The sequence below is a fragment of the Protopterus annectens genome, chromosome 4.part0 (assembly GCF_019279795.1).
Source record: "Protopterus annectens isolate FY-2018-M chromosome 4.part0, PAN1.0, whole genome shotgun sequence".
Classification (NCBI taxonomy): Eukaryota; Metazoa; Chordata; order Ceratodontiformes; family Protopteridae; genus Protopterus; species Protopterus annectens.
In genome coordinates, this window is record NC_056733.1 from 1,520,875,942 (window position 1) to 1,520,897,991 (window position 22,050).

The following is a 22,050-nucleotide window of genomic DNA, read 5'->3' on the forward strand; positions in this document are numbered from 1 at the left end:
TATAAATAATAAATGTAAATATAAATATATATAAACTGTGTGTAATTAAAAATGTATGTTAAAAAATATACTTAGTATTCTAAAATGAATTGTGTTAAAAATAACCAGGTTGTATCAAGTATATGTTGTGTAAGAAATGAAACTTGGTTAGGTATAAATTCACTTAAAAATTTGATTTCTAACAAAAAATGAATAATAATACAACCTTATCATATAAAATGTGATCTAAGTTTTAGTATGCTGGAAATTGCCATTTGCTCATTAAGGCCAGGCCATTTGCAGGCATTGAGCCTGAGTTGTCATATGCATTCTTTGGCTTCCAACATAGTTTTTTCATCACCACCTTTGTGTATGTTATGTGGTATTCTATCAATAACAAAAAAACAAAAATCTTTTAAAATTAATACAGTTTATACAGTGATTAAATAACATGTTGATAGTCTTGTGTCTTTTAATGTCACTAAGGTGTTCTATGATATGTGTTTGTAGTTTTCTGATAGTTTTCCCTATGTAGAATGCTTGACAAACTGTACATATTGCTGCATAAACAACCATACTTGAATTGCAATTACAATGGCCTGGACATTTGATAGTTTTCCCATAATTGTAGATGGAAATATAAGGACCATCATTAATAAATCTGCACACATGACATGATCCACATTTACTCATCTTTGAGTGCCTAACCAATTCAATATTAACATTGTTCTCAAATAAGTTTTTCAAATTTTTCCCTTTACTGTATGTGAATTTAGGTGCAGTTCCTAAAATTCCTGAAAGTTCCCCGTTAGCATTTATAATACTAGCCCATGCTTCTTGTATACTAGTGACAATCTCTTGTGTTCTGTTATTAAATGGAATAATAAGTGTGTCACTTCTGGCTACAGTAACCTTAGGGGTGATCTCTTCTGATGTTTCATAAATAATAATAGGTTTGTATTTTGTCAGCCTCATACTTTTCACCTCCTTACTGATAGTGAAAACAAGATCATGAGGATAGCCTCTTTCAAAAAACATACTCATAAGTTTCATTTCTTACACAACATATACTTGATACAACTTGGTTATTTTTAACACAATTCATTTTAGAATACTAAGTATATTTTTTAACATACATTTTTAATTACACACAGTTTATATATATTTATATTTCCATTTATTATTTGTACTTATATTTATATATATATATATATATATATATATATATATGTATTCCCATCAATATTTTTATAGTATTTATACCTCTATTTATATTTATATATTTATATATTTATCCGTATACACATATATTTCTTTCTGTATTTAACATCTTCCTGCATCTTTGTTTTGAAGCACTCGTCATTCAATGAGGAGTATGATTATTGATTAATTGTTATTGTAACTAGTATTTAAGGGATGATTAGCAACAGTATCTTGTACTCTGATGATGCCCCAAGTCAGTGGGGGAAAGTGCTTAGTATTTGTGGACTGTATCGTGAATTGTCTCCTGTTTGGTTTGAATTCTGTTCATTAAAGTACTATTTTAGACAGCAGGATTCAAGGTTTGCTGTATTTTTGGCTTACTGGTGAGTTCTACTCTTGGATGACATCGCTCTACCTTTTTCAGCTGCCTGATTGAACCCTGGAATGTTTTATTATGGACAGACCAACAGGAAGAGGTTTTTAACATTATCTTCACGTTTTTATTTTTATTTTTATATTGGTTCAGTAATCTTCGTATTGTGACTTTACTATTCACCAGAAACTTGTAACTACGGATCTGTGTATTACAAGCATCATCCCGTGTTTTAACTACAAAGATTTTTAACAGACTGTTACGTATTTTTTCTATCGGAGACTGAATTGTGTTGGTTGATACTTATTTTTCTAAGCTACAGCATACAGCTGCCTCTGGCTTGTATTGGATTTATTTTGACTTGTTTTACCAACTTTGACTCGTTCTACAGTTATCTCAGTTTATTTGTTAGCTCCACCATGCAACGCTTGTTACAGGAGCATCTAGAGATTACTAACAAACTTATTCAGGCGCTGCATGAGCAACGTAATAATGCAGTTTTAGAAGAAGAGATTCTTATTACTGAAATACAAGAACAATTGCTCACCTTGCATTCAACGCCCAACACGAGCATGCATAGGCAGAGGCCCGTTGCTAGGCAACGATCTAACACTCCAGCGTGACGACGTCAGCGAGTGGTGGTGTCGTGGCTCCTTCCTCTCCTCCTTCTATTAACAGCAGAGAAGAACGGAATGTGGCTACACACAATGGACATTCATCGTCAAATCCTCCTTTTATTCATAATGTGGATTTAAATCATTTTTTTGCTACCACCTTTGCTCAAAAAGAGCGTTGTTATTTCCAGAGACATGTTGTCCCTCAATTCTCAGCTTGTTGAATTGGAAAAGACACTGAAAGTTTTCAAATCCCTTCAAATGGACAATGCGTTCTTAGAACGCTCACTAGAACTGAAACAAGTACCAAAGGGGTTACGGATTTTTTAATTGCCTCATGGTTTTGAGGAAGGTACTGCTGTTTTTTTCTGACCTTTTATCTTTATTTGACAGAACAGGTTTTGATTTATTGAAACTTATCATACGTAATAACTCTGAAAAATTGAACATTTTGAATGAGAAACTATGTCAGTTGGACAGAAACATTAAAGCAGACCTTATGTTTGAACAAAACAAATTCAGATTAGACAATATATTTAAAGACATGGACAGGTATATTAACAAAGGGCTTGACATAAAAAATCATAAAATTGACAGGGATAGTCAAGATTACAGGAACAATAAAGTTTATACACATTTTAAAGAATATAAAAACATGAAATACTACAATCAAGCCCAAGGACATTACAACCAGGACAGACGTAACCCCATGTCAGGTTTTGAACAAACACGTAGAAATAATAGCAACAACAATGAAGAATCACATTCAATTTTTTTAGATCAGCCTGTCTTAAGGAGGTCAGAAAGAATAAGAGAAAGACAGGGCAGCCACAAATATCCCTCACACAATCATTACAACAAGGGGGAACAGAGAATGAATTCTTGGTACAGATAGATGACTCTCATACTATACGTCCTAACAATTCAAACGTTAACAATTCGATTACTAACCAAGAATTTGGTGACTGTTCTGTTACAAAATATTCAGGTTTTAGTTTATATAACTACACTAAACATAATTTTGGTAAGAATCATTTAGAATTATTAAGCAAAGGTTTTAATTTTGTGCCTTCTTTTCACTTAGATATTGGTAGTGTGTTGATTAATTTGAAATTATACACTAGACTTTTAAATTTAAAAATATTTTTTCATAATACCAACAATCCTATTTTAGACACTGTATATTTTACTCCTAAACGTCATAGTACTTTTATCCCCCCACATTTTTTAATCCAGACTTTTGAGAAACTTTGAGAAAACCAAATTAGAAGAGTTTTAAACAAGAAAATGGTTACAAAACATAATTTGACTTCAGCAGAACAGTTTTGCCTAAAAGAATTAACTAGTTCTGATCAATACAGGATTATGAAACCAGATAAAGGGGGTGGGGTAGTTATTATGCTGAACACCGATTATTATAAAAGAATGACAGAACTATTAGATGATAATGACACTTATGAAAAAGTGACTAGGTACGAAGTCAACAGAGCATACACCACAATTGATTGGTTAATATATGAGTATTTGTTGGATGCAAGAATTGACCAGAATGTTTTTAAATACATCACTGTGGAATTCCCTATTACACCTTCAATTTTTGGGATTCCAAAAATTCATAAGGACATACACTACCCCCCATTCAGACCCATCGTGTCAGCCAAAGGCTCAAAAACTGTAGCTCTAGCAGCCTATGTAGATTTTAAATGCAAAGATATTTTGACAAGTTTACCACACATTCTCAGAGATTCATGGCATTGTTTAGAATCAGTTAGAGAATTTTTAAATAACTTTGATTTTAAATCTAATTTTTTTATGGCTACTATAGATGTTGTTAATCTTTTCTCTGTTATTCCCCATGAAAAGGGGACGGAAATGTTTGAAACTTGTCTTAACACACACAAAAGATTTAATTTCACTGAAAACCGTTTACTTACTGAAATGCTTGAATTGGTTTTAGAAAATAATTTTGTGTATTTCAACAATGATTATTACATACAGAAAAAAGGTGTTGCTATGGGGGCTAGATTTGCCCCCATTTATGCCAATTTAGTTTTAGCTCAATGGGATAATCTCAAACAACGAAAAAACCCACAAGAAGAGCAGCGTTCCAAAAATAAAGCCAGGTAAACCAAAATCAGATAAGGAACGCTGTGGCTTGAAAATGAAACCAAAAGTTCAGTAATCCACTAAGCACTGTTCACTCGACCATAAAGTATATAAGACAGATACTCCGGCTTGATATAACAGAACGTCCTTTAATCAGTGAGCGCTTTCACCCCAATAGGGCTTCATCAGACTGTACAAAGAGCAAGCAAATAGCACAGTCCTATATATCCAAGCTTAATTAACTAATTAAAATGTTAATTGAACATAATAAATAAAATTCCAACAATTGACATCACACAATATGAACATCTAATATATAGTACATGAATAAGATGCATCCAATAGCTAATATCATTATGTATATATAAACATATTCAAAATATATTTAAAAACATATTTAAAATCCTAATTTAAATAAATATACATTTCCTATCTAAGTCAATGTATTAGCCTGTAATTAATACATAGGTCACTAGATGGTGCTAAAACATAACAACAACACATTGCATTCACATTCAACAAGCTTCTAAAAATGTTTCATATATAAAACCATTAATCCATTGTCAAGTGTATATGCAGTATACAAAACATGACTTCCTAAAAGTCCTACCATCCTATAACTAAAATTATAGTAATTAACTGAACTACAATAAAGCCTTCAATCTCCTTTTCTTCAGGAAAGGATGAAGGCTAACCTTGTCATTCAACCCTGGTGGAAAATCAGCTTTCCACCTTAAAATCCACCTAGTTTCGTTCTCCAAAGTCAGGTTTTCTATATCACCTCCTCTAGGGTTACAATCAATGGTCTGAATTACTAAAAAACTAAAAGTATGTGATGGACCTCTGGCCTTACAATGTCTGGATAGGGCATTCCTATCATCTCCTATCCTAATACTATACAAATGCTCCCTCACCCTTTCTCTTAGTTGTCTGTTGGTTTTCCCAACGTAAAATGCGGTGCAGGAACCACATATAGCTAAATAAATCACATGTTCAGACCTGCAGGTCGTACCAGTATAAAAATTATATACCTTATTCATCAGAGGTGGTTTGAACGTGGTACTGGTATTGACATAGACACACTGTTTACAACTGTTGCATGGAACGGTGTTGAATGAATGTCTCGTGTGTTTGAATTCATGGTTAGAGTTTTTGACACTATTGATGACTTGTTAAGAAGCAACCTAATAAGGAAAGATTTTTATAAATTCCTTAAGGTTAATCATCCACTCATTCCGATACTTAAGGGCCTACCCAAGGTCCACAAGAGCATGGAAAACCCACCCATGAGACCTATTGTCTCTGGACGAGGGTGGGTGACTGAACCCTTTTCCCTGTTTGTGGAGTACCACTTGAGGAAGGTTGTCAATGAAAATCCATATATATTGAGAGACAGCAAACATTTCTTGTTAGATTTATATGAGTTTTTCTCGAGATCAGGTAGTGAGAAAGAATATTTTATGGTGACACTTGATGTTAAGAGTTTATTCACGGTGATCCCCAATGATGTAGGGATAGTTTGCATCCAAGATTATTTGAGAGAACATACTGAAATGGATGCTCAGTTTATTGAACTCCTGGCTTTATTTCTGGAGATCATTCTTGAGAATAACATATTCTTTTTTAATGGAGAGATGTACATTCAAAATGATGGCGTAGCTATGGGCACTTCGTGTGCCAATAGCTACGCCAACTTAGTTATGGCAGGATGGGAGAAAGACAGATTGTTCCCACTAGAATTATTTAAACAGTACGCTGTTTTTTATAAGCGTTTCGTTGATGACCTCTTCCTGATTTGGGAAGGTAATGAGGCCACTTTATTGGAGTTTGAGAAACAGATAAATGGACTCACTGACTATTTGAAATTTACCATTTGCTACTCCAGAGATTACATCTCATACTTGGATGTCAACGTTATGAAGTTATCTAATGGTCTAGTGAACACATCAGTACACAGGAAAGAATGTTATAGGAACACCCTCCTTCACAGGAGTAGCATGCATCCTAAACATGTATTTGACAACGTGGTTAGGGGCCAGATTATGAGGGCCTCTAGATTAAACCCCTCAGAGCTTGGGTATAGAAATGAGTTGTTGGGACTAACGGATAGATTAGTGGAAAGGGAATATCAGGTTGAATTTATTAATGATACTGTTGTGGAGGTATCCACCATGAGAAATGACAGAGCCAAACCATACTTTTCTGATCCGATAGACCATTCTATAGGCAATGGGAACAGGGAGGTAGGACAACTGAAGTGTTCTTATATCAATATACCTCTATTTTATACTAATGACATCTTTGATATAAAAGCCATAATAGAGAAGCATTGGCACGTATTAGGTGTAGATGAATCCATCAGTAGATTGGTTGGGGCTAGACCTAAATATTATTATAAGAATAGTTTGAACCTTAAAAGGATTTTATGTCATAGAGACTCTGAATTCAAACACACGAGACATTCATTCAACACCGTTCCATGCAACAGTTGTAAACAGTGTGTCTATGTCAATACCAGTACCACGTTCAAACCACCTCTGATGAATAAGGTATATAATTTTTATACTGGTACGACCTGCAGGTCTGAACATGTGATTTATTTAGCTATATGTGGTTCCTGCACCGCATTTTACGTTGGGAAAACCAACAGACAACTAAGAGAAAGGGTGAGGGAGCATTTGTATAGTATTAGGATAGGAGATGATAGGAATGCCCTATCCAGACATTGTAAGGCCAGAGGTCCATCACATACTTTTAGTTTTTTAGTAATTCAGACCATTGATTGTAACCCTAGAGGAGGTGATATAGAAAACCTGACTTTGGAGAACGAAACTAGGTGGATTTTAAGGTGGAAAGCTGATTTTCCACCAGGGTTGAATGACAAGGTTAGCCTTCATCCTTTCCTGAAGAAAAGGAGATTGAAGGCTTTATTGTAGTTCAGTTAATTACTATAATTTTAGTTATAGGATGGTAGGACTTTTAGGAAGTCATGTTTTGTATACTGCATATACACTTGACAATGGATTAATGGTTTTATATATGAAACATTTTTAGAAGCTTGTTGAATGTGAATGCAATGTGTTGTTGTTATGTTTTAGCACCATCTAGTGACCTATGTATTAATTACAGGCTAATACATTGACTTAGATAGGAAATGTATATTTATTTAAATTAGGATTTTAAATATGTTTTTAAATATATTTTGAATATGTTTATATATACATAATGATATTAGCTATTGGATGCATCTTATTCATGTACTATATATTAGATGTTCATATTGTGTGATGTCAATTGTTGGAATTTTATTTATTATGTTCAATTAACATTTTAATTAGTTAATTAAGCTTGGATATATAGGACTGTGCTATTTGCTTGCTCTTTGTACAGTCTGATGAAGCCCTATTGGGGTGAAAGCGCTCACTGATTAAAGGACGTTCTGTTATATCAAGCCGGAGTATCTGTCTTATATACTTTATGGTCGAGTGAACAGTGCTTAGTGGATTACTGAACTTTTGGTTTCATTTTCAAGCCACAGCGTTCCTTATCTGATTTTGGTTTACCTTAGCTCAGTGGGAGACTGAATCCATTTTCTCTAGTATCTATTGGCAGAAGATTTTATTATATCTGCGCTATTTGGATGATATTTTGATTTTTTTGGGGGGGATCTAAGGAAGAGTTTAATGATTTTATTACTTTTTTAGGACAATCTACTAACTTCTTAAAATTTACTAGTCATGTTTTCGATACTAATGTTGAATTCTTGGACATTAAGCTTACTGTTGTCAACAATAGAATTGAATCAACCCTGTTCAGGAAGAAAACATACTCAAATTCGTTCCTCCCCTTCGACAGCTGCCATCCATTTCATCAAAAAAGGAACCTTGTCAAAGGCCAGATGGTCAGACTGTCTAGAATAATTAGTGACAATCAGATGTTTGAACAGGAATTAGATGTACTTAGGAGTATGTTTTTTGAAAGAGGCTATCTTCATGATCTTGTTTTAACTATCAGTAAGGAGGTGAAAAGTATGAGGCTGACAAAATACAAACCTATTATTATTTATGAAACATCAGAAGAGATCACCCCTAAGGTTACTGTAGCCAGAAGTGGCACACTTATTATTCCATTTAATAACAGAACACAAGAGATTCTCGCTAGTATACAAGAAGCATGGGCTAGTATTATAGATGCTAACAGGGAACTTTCAGGAATTTTAGGAACTGCACCTAAATTCACATACAGTAAAGGGAAAAATTTGAAAAACTTATTTGAGAACAATTTTAATAGTGAATTGGTTAGGCACTCAAAGATGAGTAAATGTGGATCATGTCATGTGTGCAGATTTATTAATGATGGTCCTTATATTTCCATCTACAATTATGGGAAAACTTTCAAATGTCCAGGCCATTGTAATTGCAATTTAAGTATGGTTGTTTATGCAGCAATATGTACAGTTTGTCAAGCATTCTACATAGGGAAAACTATCAGAAAACTAAAAACACGTATCATAGAACACCTTAGTGACATTAAAAGACACAAGACTACCAACATGTTATTTAATCACAGTATAAACTGTATTAATTTTAAAAGATTTTTGTTTTTTGTTATTGATAGAATACCACATAACATACACAAAGGTGGTGATGAAAAAACTATGTTGGAAGCCAAAGAATGCTTAGGGCAACTCAGGCTCAATGCCTGCAAATGGCCTGGCCTTAATGAGCAAATAGCAATTTCCAGCATACTAAAACTTAGATAACATTTTATATGATAAGGTTGTATTATTATTCATTTTTTGTTAGAAATCAAATTTTTAAGTGAATTTATACCTAACCAAGTTTCATTTCTTACACAACATATACTTGATACAACTTGGTTATTTTTAACACAATTCATTTTAGAATACTAAGTATATTTTTTAACATACATTTTTAATTACACACAGTTTATATATATTTATATTTACATTTATTATTTATACTTATATTTATATATATATATATATATATATATATATTTTTTATACTATTTATACCTCTATTTAGATTTAGATTTATATATTTATATTTATATTTAGTATTTATATGTATATATATTTCTTTTATCAACACACTACATTTCAGGTGCATTTTAGGATGATTAACAAATATGCATACACAATTTTTGGTGTTTTAAACAACATTATATCTAAACCAACACAAGGTTTTAATAATAATAATATATAAACCAACATAAGGTTTTATTTATGTAACACATATCCGTATGCACATATATTTCTTTCTGTATTTAACATCTTCCTGCATCTTTAAGTTTTGAAGCACTCGTCATTCAATGAGGAGTATGATTATTGATTAATTGTTTTTTTAATTGTTATTGTAACTAGTATTTAAGGGATGATTAGCAACAGTATCTTGTACTCTGATAATGCCCCAAGTCAGTGGGTGAAAGCGCTTAGTATTTGTGGACTGTATCGTGAATTGTCTCCTGTTTGGTTTGAATTCTGTTCATTAAAGTACTATTTTAGACACCAGGATTCAAGGTTTGCTGTATTTTTGGCTTACTGGTGAGTTCTACTCTTGGATGACATCGCTCTCAAAGAATCCCCACAGTATGAAATGAACTCTGCTTTATGTAGATGGGCAGCTTATTTCTGACCCTATTCAAATGAAACCTTGATCATTAGATGGGAAATCACAAATAAATTCACCAGCAAGTAAATTGATCTCCATCTAATGTACCCCCCACATAACCCTTCACTACCTCCTTACTAACACACTCCACCATGTAGGTGTCCAAGGAATTTGGGGAAAAAACTGGGTTGAGTTGCACAGCTAGGCTTGTAATGATCCTGGTGGTCACTAACTAGTATAATCCTATGAACCTATTCTTTGAGGCCACAATCATTAGAGGTCATTTAGCCTAAGCACTTATGGCTTCTCTGTAATCAACAGAGCAGTTGACTAGAATAGTGTGCGTGTGTGTGTGTGTGTGTGTGTGTGTGTACATACACACACATGCTTCTGTAGAGGAAGTGGGGAGGTGCTCCTAATATAGAAAACTCAGTCTTATTTTTAATTTTAAGCATTATTTCCTTGTATCCTTTCTGGCAAAATGGCATTCATTGAAACCCGGTATGATATACCTTCTCCTCAGTTTAAAATCTGAGCTTTATGCATGCATTTATTTACTTACTTATTTTCATAATTACCTTGCTTGCTAATTTTTAAAACAAACCACTTTACTGAACATATAAACTGAAATAGTACATACATCATCAGTAATGTTATAGTTACAACATGCATTTATTGATCCGCAGTAGCTCCCAGTATATTATAGATAATATAATATTGTATTAGTAGTAAAAGTCAAATATATTATTTTAAATGTATAAATTATCAAAAAATGTCTTTTCTTCTAATGGGTGAGTTGTCCATAATTAGAATGGATGTTTTGTTCTTGGTTTTAATTTTATTGCCATAAAATTTGGTCCACAAAATTGTATAGAAAATTGTATCTAGTGTTAAGAAATCATGTATAACTTTTCATTTTTCATTAACAGGTTCTTCTCTCCAGCCTTGCTGTTACAGTGTCTGGTAAGAAACTTATTTTAATGTCTCCTTTAATATCTTCTTTTCTCATCTTATTTTAATATCTACTTTTGAGAGTCACCATGTTGCTGGGAAAAAATGTCAAATCTTTGGGTACAAATTAGCGTAATGCTGATAGAATATTAGTGGACCATCCAGATCACCATAGTGTTGCAGCAGACTTTCACATAGCCATCTTTCACTTACCCTTCTTTAGTCCCTCCTTTCTCTTTCCAGAGCCGAGGTTTAAGGCTCTAAGCTGTTAACAAGCTTTCCACTGTAGCCTAGTGTACAGAGTTTGAGCCCTTACACTCCCCATAGGTCTGCTGTGTGACGCTGAGCACGTCACTTAACTGCACAGTACTCTTGGGTTGCCCCTGAAAAAACAGATGCATATCCATTGAGCTTTCCTGGTTAACACATATATAAAAACTTTGATCTATCTGTGAAGAAATATTTCTGCAAGTTCCACCATTTAACATTTCCCTTCCAGTTGCTACATATTCATTTCTAGTCCCTTTGCATTTTCTTTGGAGCTTCCACTGTTTAAGCTTGCCTCCAAACAATGTAATATATCTAAATCAGCCTTTTTCTGTTCAGTTCAACAAACTTGAAAGCCACGGCACATAACCTCAGACATAAAGTTCTAAATCATGTAGTCAACATTTTCTCTTAAGCAAATTAATAACTCTAAACATGGTAGCCTGACTCACATTCCGGATTTTACTGTAATAAATGCACATGAAATTAAACAAAAAAAAAAATGTATACACTCTGTAAAGACTTGTATTAATGTGAACAATCTTGATCCCCTGATGTATACGATGAAATCAAGGCTCCTCCACTAACAAAGAATGCCAAGAACCAGATATATAAGAACGGAGTACCACTATAGAAAAGGAGAAAGAACAATATGGTGTTCATCGTGCATACAGCTGCAGTCATCACATTTGGGTTATCTGCTGTCAGGCGGGTCCTCGGTTGGCCGAATTCCAAAGTCTAGGTCCGGCGTCGGTTGTTGTCGCTTCTTCCCTGACGTCAGAGCGGAAGGGGTATAAAAGAGGCAGCCTACGCTATTTTCTTCAGTCTTTCTTGCTGCACGGTGCCCAAAGCAGAAGCAGTTCGCAAGTGCCGGCCGGCCAGCTCCTGAGATTTACGAACAGTGTTTCAGCAGAAGTCTTCTTTAAAGCTAAGTACCCCATTGGGGAAACTTTTCTTGCCTCAGACCGATGTCAGACAAAGTTAATAATTGCATTTCTTGTGGGAAGCAAATACCGCGTAAGGATTTTCACTCTTACTGTATACCTTGCTTAGGGCCAGACCACGATGTCTCGGCCTGCCGTTTTTGTGCTAGGTTTAACAAGCGCACTATTAAGCGCCGGGCGGAGTTCACCCTTCATTATTTTGGCAAAAAATTTAATTATACCATGTCGTCGGGTACACCGACACCAGTTTTAGGCAAAAGACACAAGGATAAGGACCGACATCCGAGGCCTGCACCTAGTACTGAGACCACGCTTAGGCCAACTACCGGTTCTCTGGTTCTCAGCGAGGCGCCTACGCAGCCCCTGACTACCGATGAAACTATTTTACCGGTGACTTCAGTACCCGAGGTCGCAGGTTCTTCGGTCACCATTCCCACTGCAGATACCGACGCCACTCTTGGCGGGGAAACCGAAAATTTAGCGAGGCCTGCCATTTTTGAAGGCGTTTTCAGGCCTACCACTTTCTGTATTAAATCCTTCTCTAAATCTAAAGCTGCAATGAAAACTAAAAAACAGGGTCCTCAGACCTCCTCTCAAGGCCCCATGCCTAAAAAACAGATGCTTAAAATAGCTGAGGATTTGATAACACTCATCAGGGCTTCTCAACCCCCCTCAGACAAAAGACCCAGGTTGGAGGAAGACTACCCTTCCTCAGACCAGGCTTCTATTACCTCAGACCATTCTGAGGACCAGGATTATGCCTATTCCCCTTTTGAAGACTCTGATGCTGAAGAGTCTATTCCCTCTGTCTCCCCCCCCCCCCCCACCCCGAGGACTACTCTTTTGGGGAAACCCTGCATACATTGAGAGAGCACTTCCACTGGGAAGGCCAAGATTACTCAGATTCCAAGAAAAGGCACAGGGAATTTCTACTGCTTCCCCAGCATAGGCCCCTAGCTATCCCTCCTGTTTTAGATATTTTGGATGATGTGTACGCAGAAGCCAGTCTTAATCCAGACTCTTTACCTCCAGCCCCTGTTAAACCAGACAGATATTACCGGATTCCTGATTCTCACCAGTTCCTTTATAAAAGCCATACTGCTGACCCAGAAACAATTTCACAGGGTCCCAAGGGCATTAAGGCCTCTACTGCTAAAAACCCTTTACCTTCAGAGAGAGATTCCAGAGCATTAGAAAGGTGGGGGAAAAGGTGTACACATCAGCCACTTTAACCATGAGGGCATTAAACTGTCAATTTCATATGTTAAAGTACCAACATTTCTTGCCATCTCAGCTGAAAAGCAAAATGTCACAAACAGAACAACCAGATTTGAAAGAGTTGCAGGATTTGTTGCATGGAGCAGAGCAAGTGGGGAAACATACCTTGCAGTGTGGTTTTGATGCTTTAGAGGCCTCATGTAGAGCTGCTGTCTCGGGGTCTGTCATACGTAGACATGCTTGGCTCAAAGAGCAAACCTTACCAGATCATGTCAAAGCAAAGTTATTAGATGCACCACTTCAAAAAGATGTATTGTTCGGTGTTAAAGCTGAGGAGGTACTAAAGAAAATGGAGGAAAAAGCAAAATCTATGCAAACAGTTAAAGATTTCTTGCAGGTGCAGCCTCCACGCTTCAGCAGAAACTGGCCTTCAAAAAATTGGTCCTTTCCAGCCACGGACAGACCCCAAAGGGGCAGATACAGACACCCCCAAGGGGGAGAGGACAACCTCAAGGATCTTACAGAGCTAGACAGTGGCAAGCACCAACCCCAAGAGGTGGAGAAGATAGACCACAGTCATTTAGAAAACAGACACAGTGACTTTCCCCTATGCCTGCCAAACAAAGCTATAATGGCAGCACCTTTGGGCGGAAAACTGGCCTTATTTTCAAAAAACTGGCACATTGTTACAAAAGACAAATGGATTCTGGATATTATAGACAGAGGCTACAGGTTTCACTTTCACACCCTTCCAGAAATGAGAGGCATGCCAAACCTGCCACATAATCAATGGGCAGAGGCACAAAGACAAATTTACGCTCTCATGGATATGAAAGCAATTCAAGAGGTACCTGCAAAAGAACAAGGTCAAGGTTTTTATTCGACTATTTCTGGTACCAAGGAAGGACAAAGATTGGAGACCCATCTTAGACCTATCTATTCTAAACACATATCTAGAGGTACCAAAATTCAAGATGCTCACATTACAGCAGCTTCTTCCCATGCTGGGCAAGGAGTCTTGGCTGGTAACGTTGGACCTCAAGGAGGCATACCTGCATGTCCCTATCAGACAAGATTGCAGAAGATACCTCAGATTTCTTGCAGGTTCAACCCATTACCAATTCTCTGCATTGCCCTTTGGCTTATCTACTGCGCCCAGGGTGTTTACGAAATGCCTGGCATCAGAAATTGCCTTCTGCAGACAACAAGGAATACAAATCTATCCATATCTGAACGACTGCCTGATCCAAGCGGACAGCAAGGACATTCTATTGCAGCATCTGGCATTTGTAATAAAACTGTTCAACTACCTGGGTTACACAGTGAACAAAAAGAAATCAAAACTAATACCTTAATTTTCCTGGGTGCCAGCTTAAATACAACAACCCAGATGGCCTACCTCACGCCAGACAAGCAAGGGCAACTGTCTCAATACTTCAACAAAATGGCAACTTTAACCAGACTAACTGCAAGGAAAGTCCTGCACACTCTGGGGTTCATGGCATCTTGCATCCTCCTAATACCATGTGCAAAGCTGCATTTGAGGAAACTACAATGGTACCTAAAAAACTTATGGTCTCAACACAGCCACAGCTTGGAAACAATTATACCACTCATTCCATGCCTTCAAAAGAAATTTTTGTGGTGGGCTCAAGCATGCCAAAGAAACACAGGTCTCCCTTTCTGTTTACCACAAGCAACTCAAATCATCACAACAGACGCCTCAGACTACACCTGAGGAGCACACATGGCAGATCAGTGCATTCAGGGAATATGGTCCCAAAAAGAGAAGCACCTACACATCAACCTAAAGGAGATGCTAGCCGTGCAAAATGCTCTTATGACCTTCAAAGACCTACTGCATCCAGGCCAGCTATTAATAAGGACAGACAACACCACAGTCATGTGGTACATAAACAAACAGGGGGGGACTCATTCATACCCCCTGTGCAGGCAAGCTATGACCCTGTGGAACACAGCACTGGAATTACAAGTTCAACTACAGGCACAATTCCTGCCAGGGAAGGAAAACACAGTGGCAGACAACTTAAGCAGAAATATGACAGACCCTCACGAATGGAAGTTGCATCCTCAAGTTTTCTCACAGATAACTCAGGCATGGGGACAGCCAGACATAGATCTATTTGCTACCCACAGAAATTACCAGTTGGAGAAATTCTGCTCAAGAACCCATCATCCACAGGCCTGGAAAGTGGACGCACTCTCTTTCAATTGAACAACATTGACAGTCTATGCCTTCCCGCCTCTACCTCTACTGACCAAAGTTCTATTAAAAACCAGAGCAGAGAGGCCACAAATGATTCTCATTGCTCCAGACTGGCCAAGACAGCACTGGTATCCTCTTCTAAAGAGCCTGTCACACTCACCACCATGGATCCTACCTCAAGTTCCTCTTGTGTTGTCCCAGCACAACTACAAAACCCTTCACAGCCAGCTCAAAACATTAAATCTAGCTGCATGGAGAATACCTTAATTTCCCAACAGACTCTCCTCTTCAAGGAGATGCAGGATGTCATCTTGGAGGCCAGGAGACCCTCTACCAGAAAAACCTACTCCGCCAAATGGAAACGATTTTGTTCCTGGAATCAAGCAAAGGGCCAGAATCCTTGGGTAATAAATATACCTCAAATTTTACAGTATCTAGCTGAGATGTTAAACAGTGGCCTTTCCTTCTCTTCCATCAAGATCCATGCTTCAGCCATTTCAGCACAATACAATACGGATCCTCCTTTATTCTCACATCCTCTATTAAGGCAGTTCCTCAGAGGGGCAAAAAATATAAAACCCCCACGGAAACCACCAGTACCAGCTTGGGACCTCAACTTCGTATTGGAAAAGCTGACTCTGCCTCCTTTTGAGCCAGCTTCTTCAGCAGAGCTACAATACTTGTCTTGGAAAACCGCCTTCCTTCTGGCTATTACCTCAGCACGCAGGGTTTCGGAGCTACAGGCCCTCATGGCTGTGCAACCATTCATCATTTTCCACCAGGACAGGGTTTCCTTACGAACCAACCCTACCTTCATGCCAAAGGTAGTAAATCCACAGAACAAAGGAGAGAGGCTACTACATTCCTTGGACATTCACAGGCAACTTCGCTACTACTTGGACAGAACAAAGTCATTCAGGAAATCTGAGCAGCTCTTTGTATCCTATGCTACAGGTGCCCAAGGAAAGGCTATTTCCAAACAGACTATTTCAAAATAGATAGCCCACTGCATACGCTTTTGTTATTCATTTCATGGAAAATCAGTGCCTGTATACATCAGATCCCACTCCACCAGGGCTACAGCTACCTCTGCAGCTTTCCTCAGGGGGGTCCCTACCAAGGACATTTTGGAAGCAGCTACTTGGAGTTCTGTGCACACTTTCTCCAAGCACTACCACCTTCCACTATACTCAAAATCTAGAGCGGGCTTTGCCACAGCAGTCCTGCAAGGCATTCTAGCCCCTCCTAATTCCGCTTAGTACCTGCCACCCTTACTTAGCTTTGGGATTCTACCTAAGTGTGATGACTGCAGCTGTATGCACAATGAACATAGTACAGTTTTGTACCTACCATAAATGTAGATGTTCGAGTGCTCATACAGCTGCAGTCCAGGTTACCCTCCCTCCATCCCCCTCTTAGGACAGGACTTATGACAACACCTTTAACATACAACCTATATGGGGTATTCCTTTATGGTGTATTTGCTTGCAACTACTGTTTTGATTTATCTACTTTCTATGTTTGCATAATATCATGTTTTGCCTTCCTTTCTGGGGGCACCGGACATCTGGGGCAAGAAAAACTGAAGAAAATGGCGTCGGCTGCCTCTTTTATACCCCTGCCGCACTGACGTCAGGGAAGAAGCGACGACAACCGACGTCGGACCTAGACTTTGGAATTCGGCCGACCGAGGACCCGCCTGACGGCAGGATAACCCAAGTGTGATGACTGCAGCTGTATGAGCACTCGAACATCTACATTTATGGTAGGTACAAAACTGTACTTTTCTACAGAGATTTTACCTTTTAATAAAATAACATACTTTGTTTTTGCATGGGGAAACAGGACCCCCTGCAGCCCCATTAATATTTTGCCCCCCCCCCCCCCCCGCGCATCACTGTTTTATTCTAAAGCTAAATTCACAGTCTCCAGAAAAAAACAGACTGGCTACATCCTTGCTTTTCTTGAAAAAAGCTGACTATTCCTCATTTTTACAGCATTGTATGACATCTGAGCTCCAGTAATGTAGTTGACAGACTGTGGATGACACCTTCACCTGCATAAAGGAGCATGGACCTTGCCCATTGCAAAAATGCATTCATTTTTTTTTTTTTTTATTAATTTATTTTCTCAGGTTGCAGTTTTGTTCTGATGCCCAACTTTTCACAACCATTTGCATTTTGCAAAGATACCAAAGTGCAACGCATATGTTTATGCCTGCAAACACGCATAGCGCAAAACCCAAAGGTGTGCCACTATCTGCATGTGTCATACCTGTTGTCCTCTTATACCTATCAGTACATAGTGGTATAATACATCCTCCTGTGCTCCAGAAGTGTGACAGAGCTGTGCATCATGACAGAGATACTACATGTATGTCTGCATTCATAGTTATTGAAGGCCAGCTGTTCATTAGCCGGACATATATGGAGGATGGAAAGATCACTGTTTATATTTTTTAATGTTTTTTAATGTTATGCCAGCTCAAGCAGATGATATTTCAGTTGCATGGTCAGTTCAGTTTGCAGAAGTTGGTGAAGCTGTAGTGGCTCCTTTTCTTCACAGTATTGTGAACAGCTGTAGAGCATAGCTCTTATAAGTAGCATTCGTACAACTGGAATTTCCTTTACACAAAATCAGTAAGAGGTACATTTGTTGAAGTATGCAAAGTCAAATGAGTAAAGCCGAAGTCCACCTCACATAATGACCAGCTTTGTGAACAGTGTTACACATGGGCACTGGAACTGCAGTGGTGTCCCACAAAGATGTAGTACTGGCAAAACTGATAGCAAGACTGTATCCAGCCAGACCAGCCCGGTCAACAAATGTAAAATAAAATAAATAAAATAGATGTATTACAGAAAGAGGTGCAAGTAATGCAAGATATGTAATAAGTAATACAATACAAGACAGATACATTTACAAGATGTGCAGTTGAGTGGCACAATAGTTAGTATTACTGTTTAATCCTGCTTAATTCTCCCAAGCTCTGCTGCCTTCTCTGTGGACTTTGCATTTCCTTTCTGAGCTAACATTTTTTTTTGTTGATGGCTCGAGTTTCTTGCCATCACTAAAAATTTGTATATGGGTCAACTTAGTAGTGCTTCAAATTACCCTGTGTGTGTGTGCGTGCACGTGTGTGTGCACATGCTTTTATGCATGTGTGCACACATGAGTTTACTTGCGTCTGCTCTTGCATGTGTGAGCGCATGTGCGCTTGTGCGTGTGTGTGTGTATGTGTGCATACGTATGTGTGTATATGTGTGTGTGTATACGTGCGTATACATGTGCGTGTGTGTACATGTGTGTGTGTACGTGTGTGTGTACGTGTGTGTGTACGTGTGTGTGTACGTGTGTGTGTGTGTGTGTGCGCGCGCGTGTACATGTGTGTGTGCGCGCGCGTGTGTGTACATGTGTGCGTGCACGTGTGTGTGTGCGTATTTGTGTGTGCGTATGTGTGTACATGTGTTTGACTGTGCATTTATCTTGCAGTGTAGTGGTATCCTGTCCATGACTGACTCCTGCCTTACACCTGCTTGCTGTGATAGGCTGTAGCTACCACTTACCCTGAAATAGATGCAGCAGGTATTTTAAACGAATGAAAAGTTTTCTTGGGCAAGCAAACCTGTACCGCCTATAAGGGCTCTACCCCCATATCTTATCATTTTATTCAGACTCTGTATGACCTCAGTGAAAATAAATACTTGTTCCCCCAAAAGAATAAATATATCTTTGTCCTTGGCTGTACAAAATATATCTTTGTCCTTAGCTGTACAAAATGTAGTTATACTATGTATATAGGGAGGGTTGGGGGTGCAGCTATTCATATGATATGTGGGTAGCTGTACCCACATGGGATGTATGGTGAAAGCTTGCACAAACGTAGAGCATAATGCTATTTTGCAATGAGATTTTATGTATCTGAATTTGTATTTGTCTTTTTGTGTTTTGAGATTTCATGATGTGCATTTTTTGACCTACTTAGTATCTAGGATTGTATTCCGTGCACCTTCACTAGAGGATGTTTAAAAATACTCCAGTCTGCCTGGGTCTTTCTGCAGTTTTTACTAACTGTTTTTCTTTTTTGTCTGTATGAAATTGTTATCCTTTAGTTTGGATGCTATTTAAGATATTTAATTGCACCCTTATATTTATGGATTTCAGGCTTGATTTTAAGCTTGTTTCTAAAGTATAGCCAAGACAATCCACTTATGCTGTATTGACAAGGACTATAAAAAGATCAAAACATGCCAAGTCTGCAGCTAGGGGGTTTGGCTTTATTGGCCTGGATGTACCTGTAAAAAAATTAAGTTATGGGCATTCAGAAGCGATGCAGTTGAAATGTTGGTGTGTCTTTAAGGGTTTATTGCATATATCCATGGGCATCCACTCCAGGAGGTTTAAGGTTACACATTGAAGACTCTAGCTTGGATGGTTCTTTCTTGCAGCTTGGTTTGTCTGTGTGATCTTTTTACCCTTTGGGTTGGACAGTATTGTATGTCTGGGATTTTAGAATCAGAATTTTTCATTTTAAAAATAGCAAAACCGATGCCCATACTTTCTTGATTCTCAACTAACTTAGAATGAAGCAGCAGCTACTTTAAAGCACATTTCCCTTCTCTCCTAATGGACCAGCTCAGTTGTTAATACCTTTTACTGAAAAAGTTAGCAGAATGATGGATGTAATGGGTATAAGTTTTTAAAATGTTACTGTATTCTTATAACTCTGTTATTAAAGTCATTAGAAGTGGGGCAGGCACTCCATGTCACCCACAGTCATGCACTTAATCTCCAGACTTCCAAGGACTATTCACTCATTCTGACAGATAGTCTCCTTAAATGTAAACTACTGAATTTAGACTAGTCTAGTTACCTAAAATAAAAATAAGGGCTCAAGCATGTAGCTCTTGAGACATTTCCCTGCGAGATACAATGCTGAAACCAGAAGGCTGTAACACTGCTTAGCCGTACAGTGGTACGGCTGAAAAGAACAATTGCTGCAGCTTTAAGCTCTGACAAGAAACCAAGCACATCACAGTGATCCCTAAGGACAGCTACCTGGCTGTATTCTAACAGACAGACATACTAGAAGAGTTATTGTCATGATGTGTACAAAGGCAGGGAAACTGGACAAAGTATAAAATAATTGGTGGACAAAGGCCCAAAACAGGGACAAGTTTAAGTACTGCACCTATAAACTTAGACTTTTATACTTTATCCAGTTTCCTTGCAGTTGTGTGCATCGCAACTATAACTCTTCTAACGTGGCTGTCTCTGTTAGACTACAGCCAGGTAGCTGCTGATAGATATTGTATAAATTAAAATGCTTTTCCTCAATATACTGTGTCTACAGTGAAAGGAAATCTGCAAGGCCAAACAGCAGTTTTCAAAATAATATAGTTGACTTTCTTGGCTTTCAGATGCATTATTAAATAAATAAAATGCAGGCAGGTCAAGTGACACAAATATGACGTGGAGCGACTTTTGTGAAGTCTTCGGATACAGCGAGGACCAAAAAAGGGGCATGAAATAACCTTGGACTTTTTCATGACTCTGACAGAAACCAGAAGAACAAGTCACAAGGGCATTAAAAATAACATTGGTTGAAGAGAGTATATAAACTGGACAGTATGTTTCATTCAGTAGTGACTTTTAGACTAAGTGTGCCTTAGTCTCCACATCTGTCTAGCTGTGTTATAATAGAATTGAAATAGCTCTGACAGAATTAACTGTTTGGCAAGAATTTGTTCTGAGACAAATAAAGAATAAGAGATACAGCAGTACAGAGTTTGTCTGGTCTACTTTTGGACATTTTCTTCAGCTGCCAGTAGGGATCGGTGCAGTGTGCTTGGTTTTGGGTCTATATCACATTGTCAAACTTTTAAAAGTTCGAACACCATATGGTCGACACCATATGTTCGAACTTTAAAGTTCGACAACGTAATAAAAAAAAAAAACACACACAAAAAACTTACCTGAAGGTTGTAATCCCCCCTTCAACCCCCACACCCACCGCTACTTAAATATACCGAGATCACACTACATTGCAGGAAAGGGAAAGCTTCCCTTACGGAGCTCTCCATTGCAACTTTTGACGTTTTACAAGTTCAAACATATGGTTTTGACCATATGACGTTTGAACTTGTAAAAGTTTGACAACATGAATGGGACCCCTTGGTTTCTTGTCGGAGCTTAAAGCTGCCACAATTGTACTTTTCAGCTGCACCACTTTATGGCAAAGCGGTGCTGCAGCGTTCTGGTTTTGGCATTGTAACTCGCAGGGAAATGTGTTGAGCTACATGCCAGAACCCTAAAAAAAAAAATTCATAGTTTTTGTTCCTCTGTGTCCCTAAAAGAATGTGGGTTACTTAATCTAAGTACTATTTGGCATATTCACCCTACACAGAAGGCCCTGTTGTATAAAAAATATCAGTAGTGAAGGAGCAAATATTATTTCACTGTTTGTAAGTCTATTTTTGTTACGTCTACTCCCACATCACTGCATTGTGGAAAGAAAAAAGTGATTCCTTACTTG

The 22,050-nt window shown here is 37.9% G+C and overlaps 1 protein-coding gene across 2 annotated transcripts in view; it reads left to right on the plus strand.

Annotated features, from left to right (window-relative positions):
* The window catches only part of LOC122799937 (CD276 antigen-like), a 200,020-nt gene that overhangs the window by 90,061 nt on the left and 87,909 nt on the right, over nucleotides 1–22,050 (plus strand). For both annotated transcript variants that reach the window (XM_044069344.1, XM_044069345.1), the window contains one exon: nucleotides 10,838–10,871. In XM_044069344.1, the coding sequence (XP_043925279.1) occupies nucleotides 10,838–10,871 (34 nt within the window). The remainder of the gene's footprint in view (nucleotides 1–10,837; nucleotides 10,872–22,050) is intronic.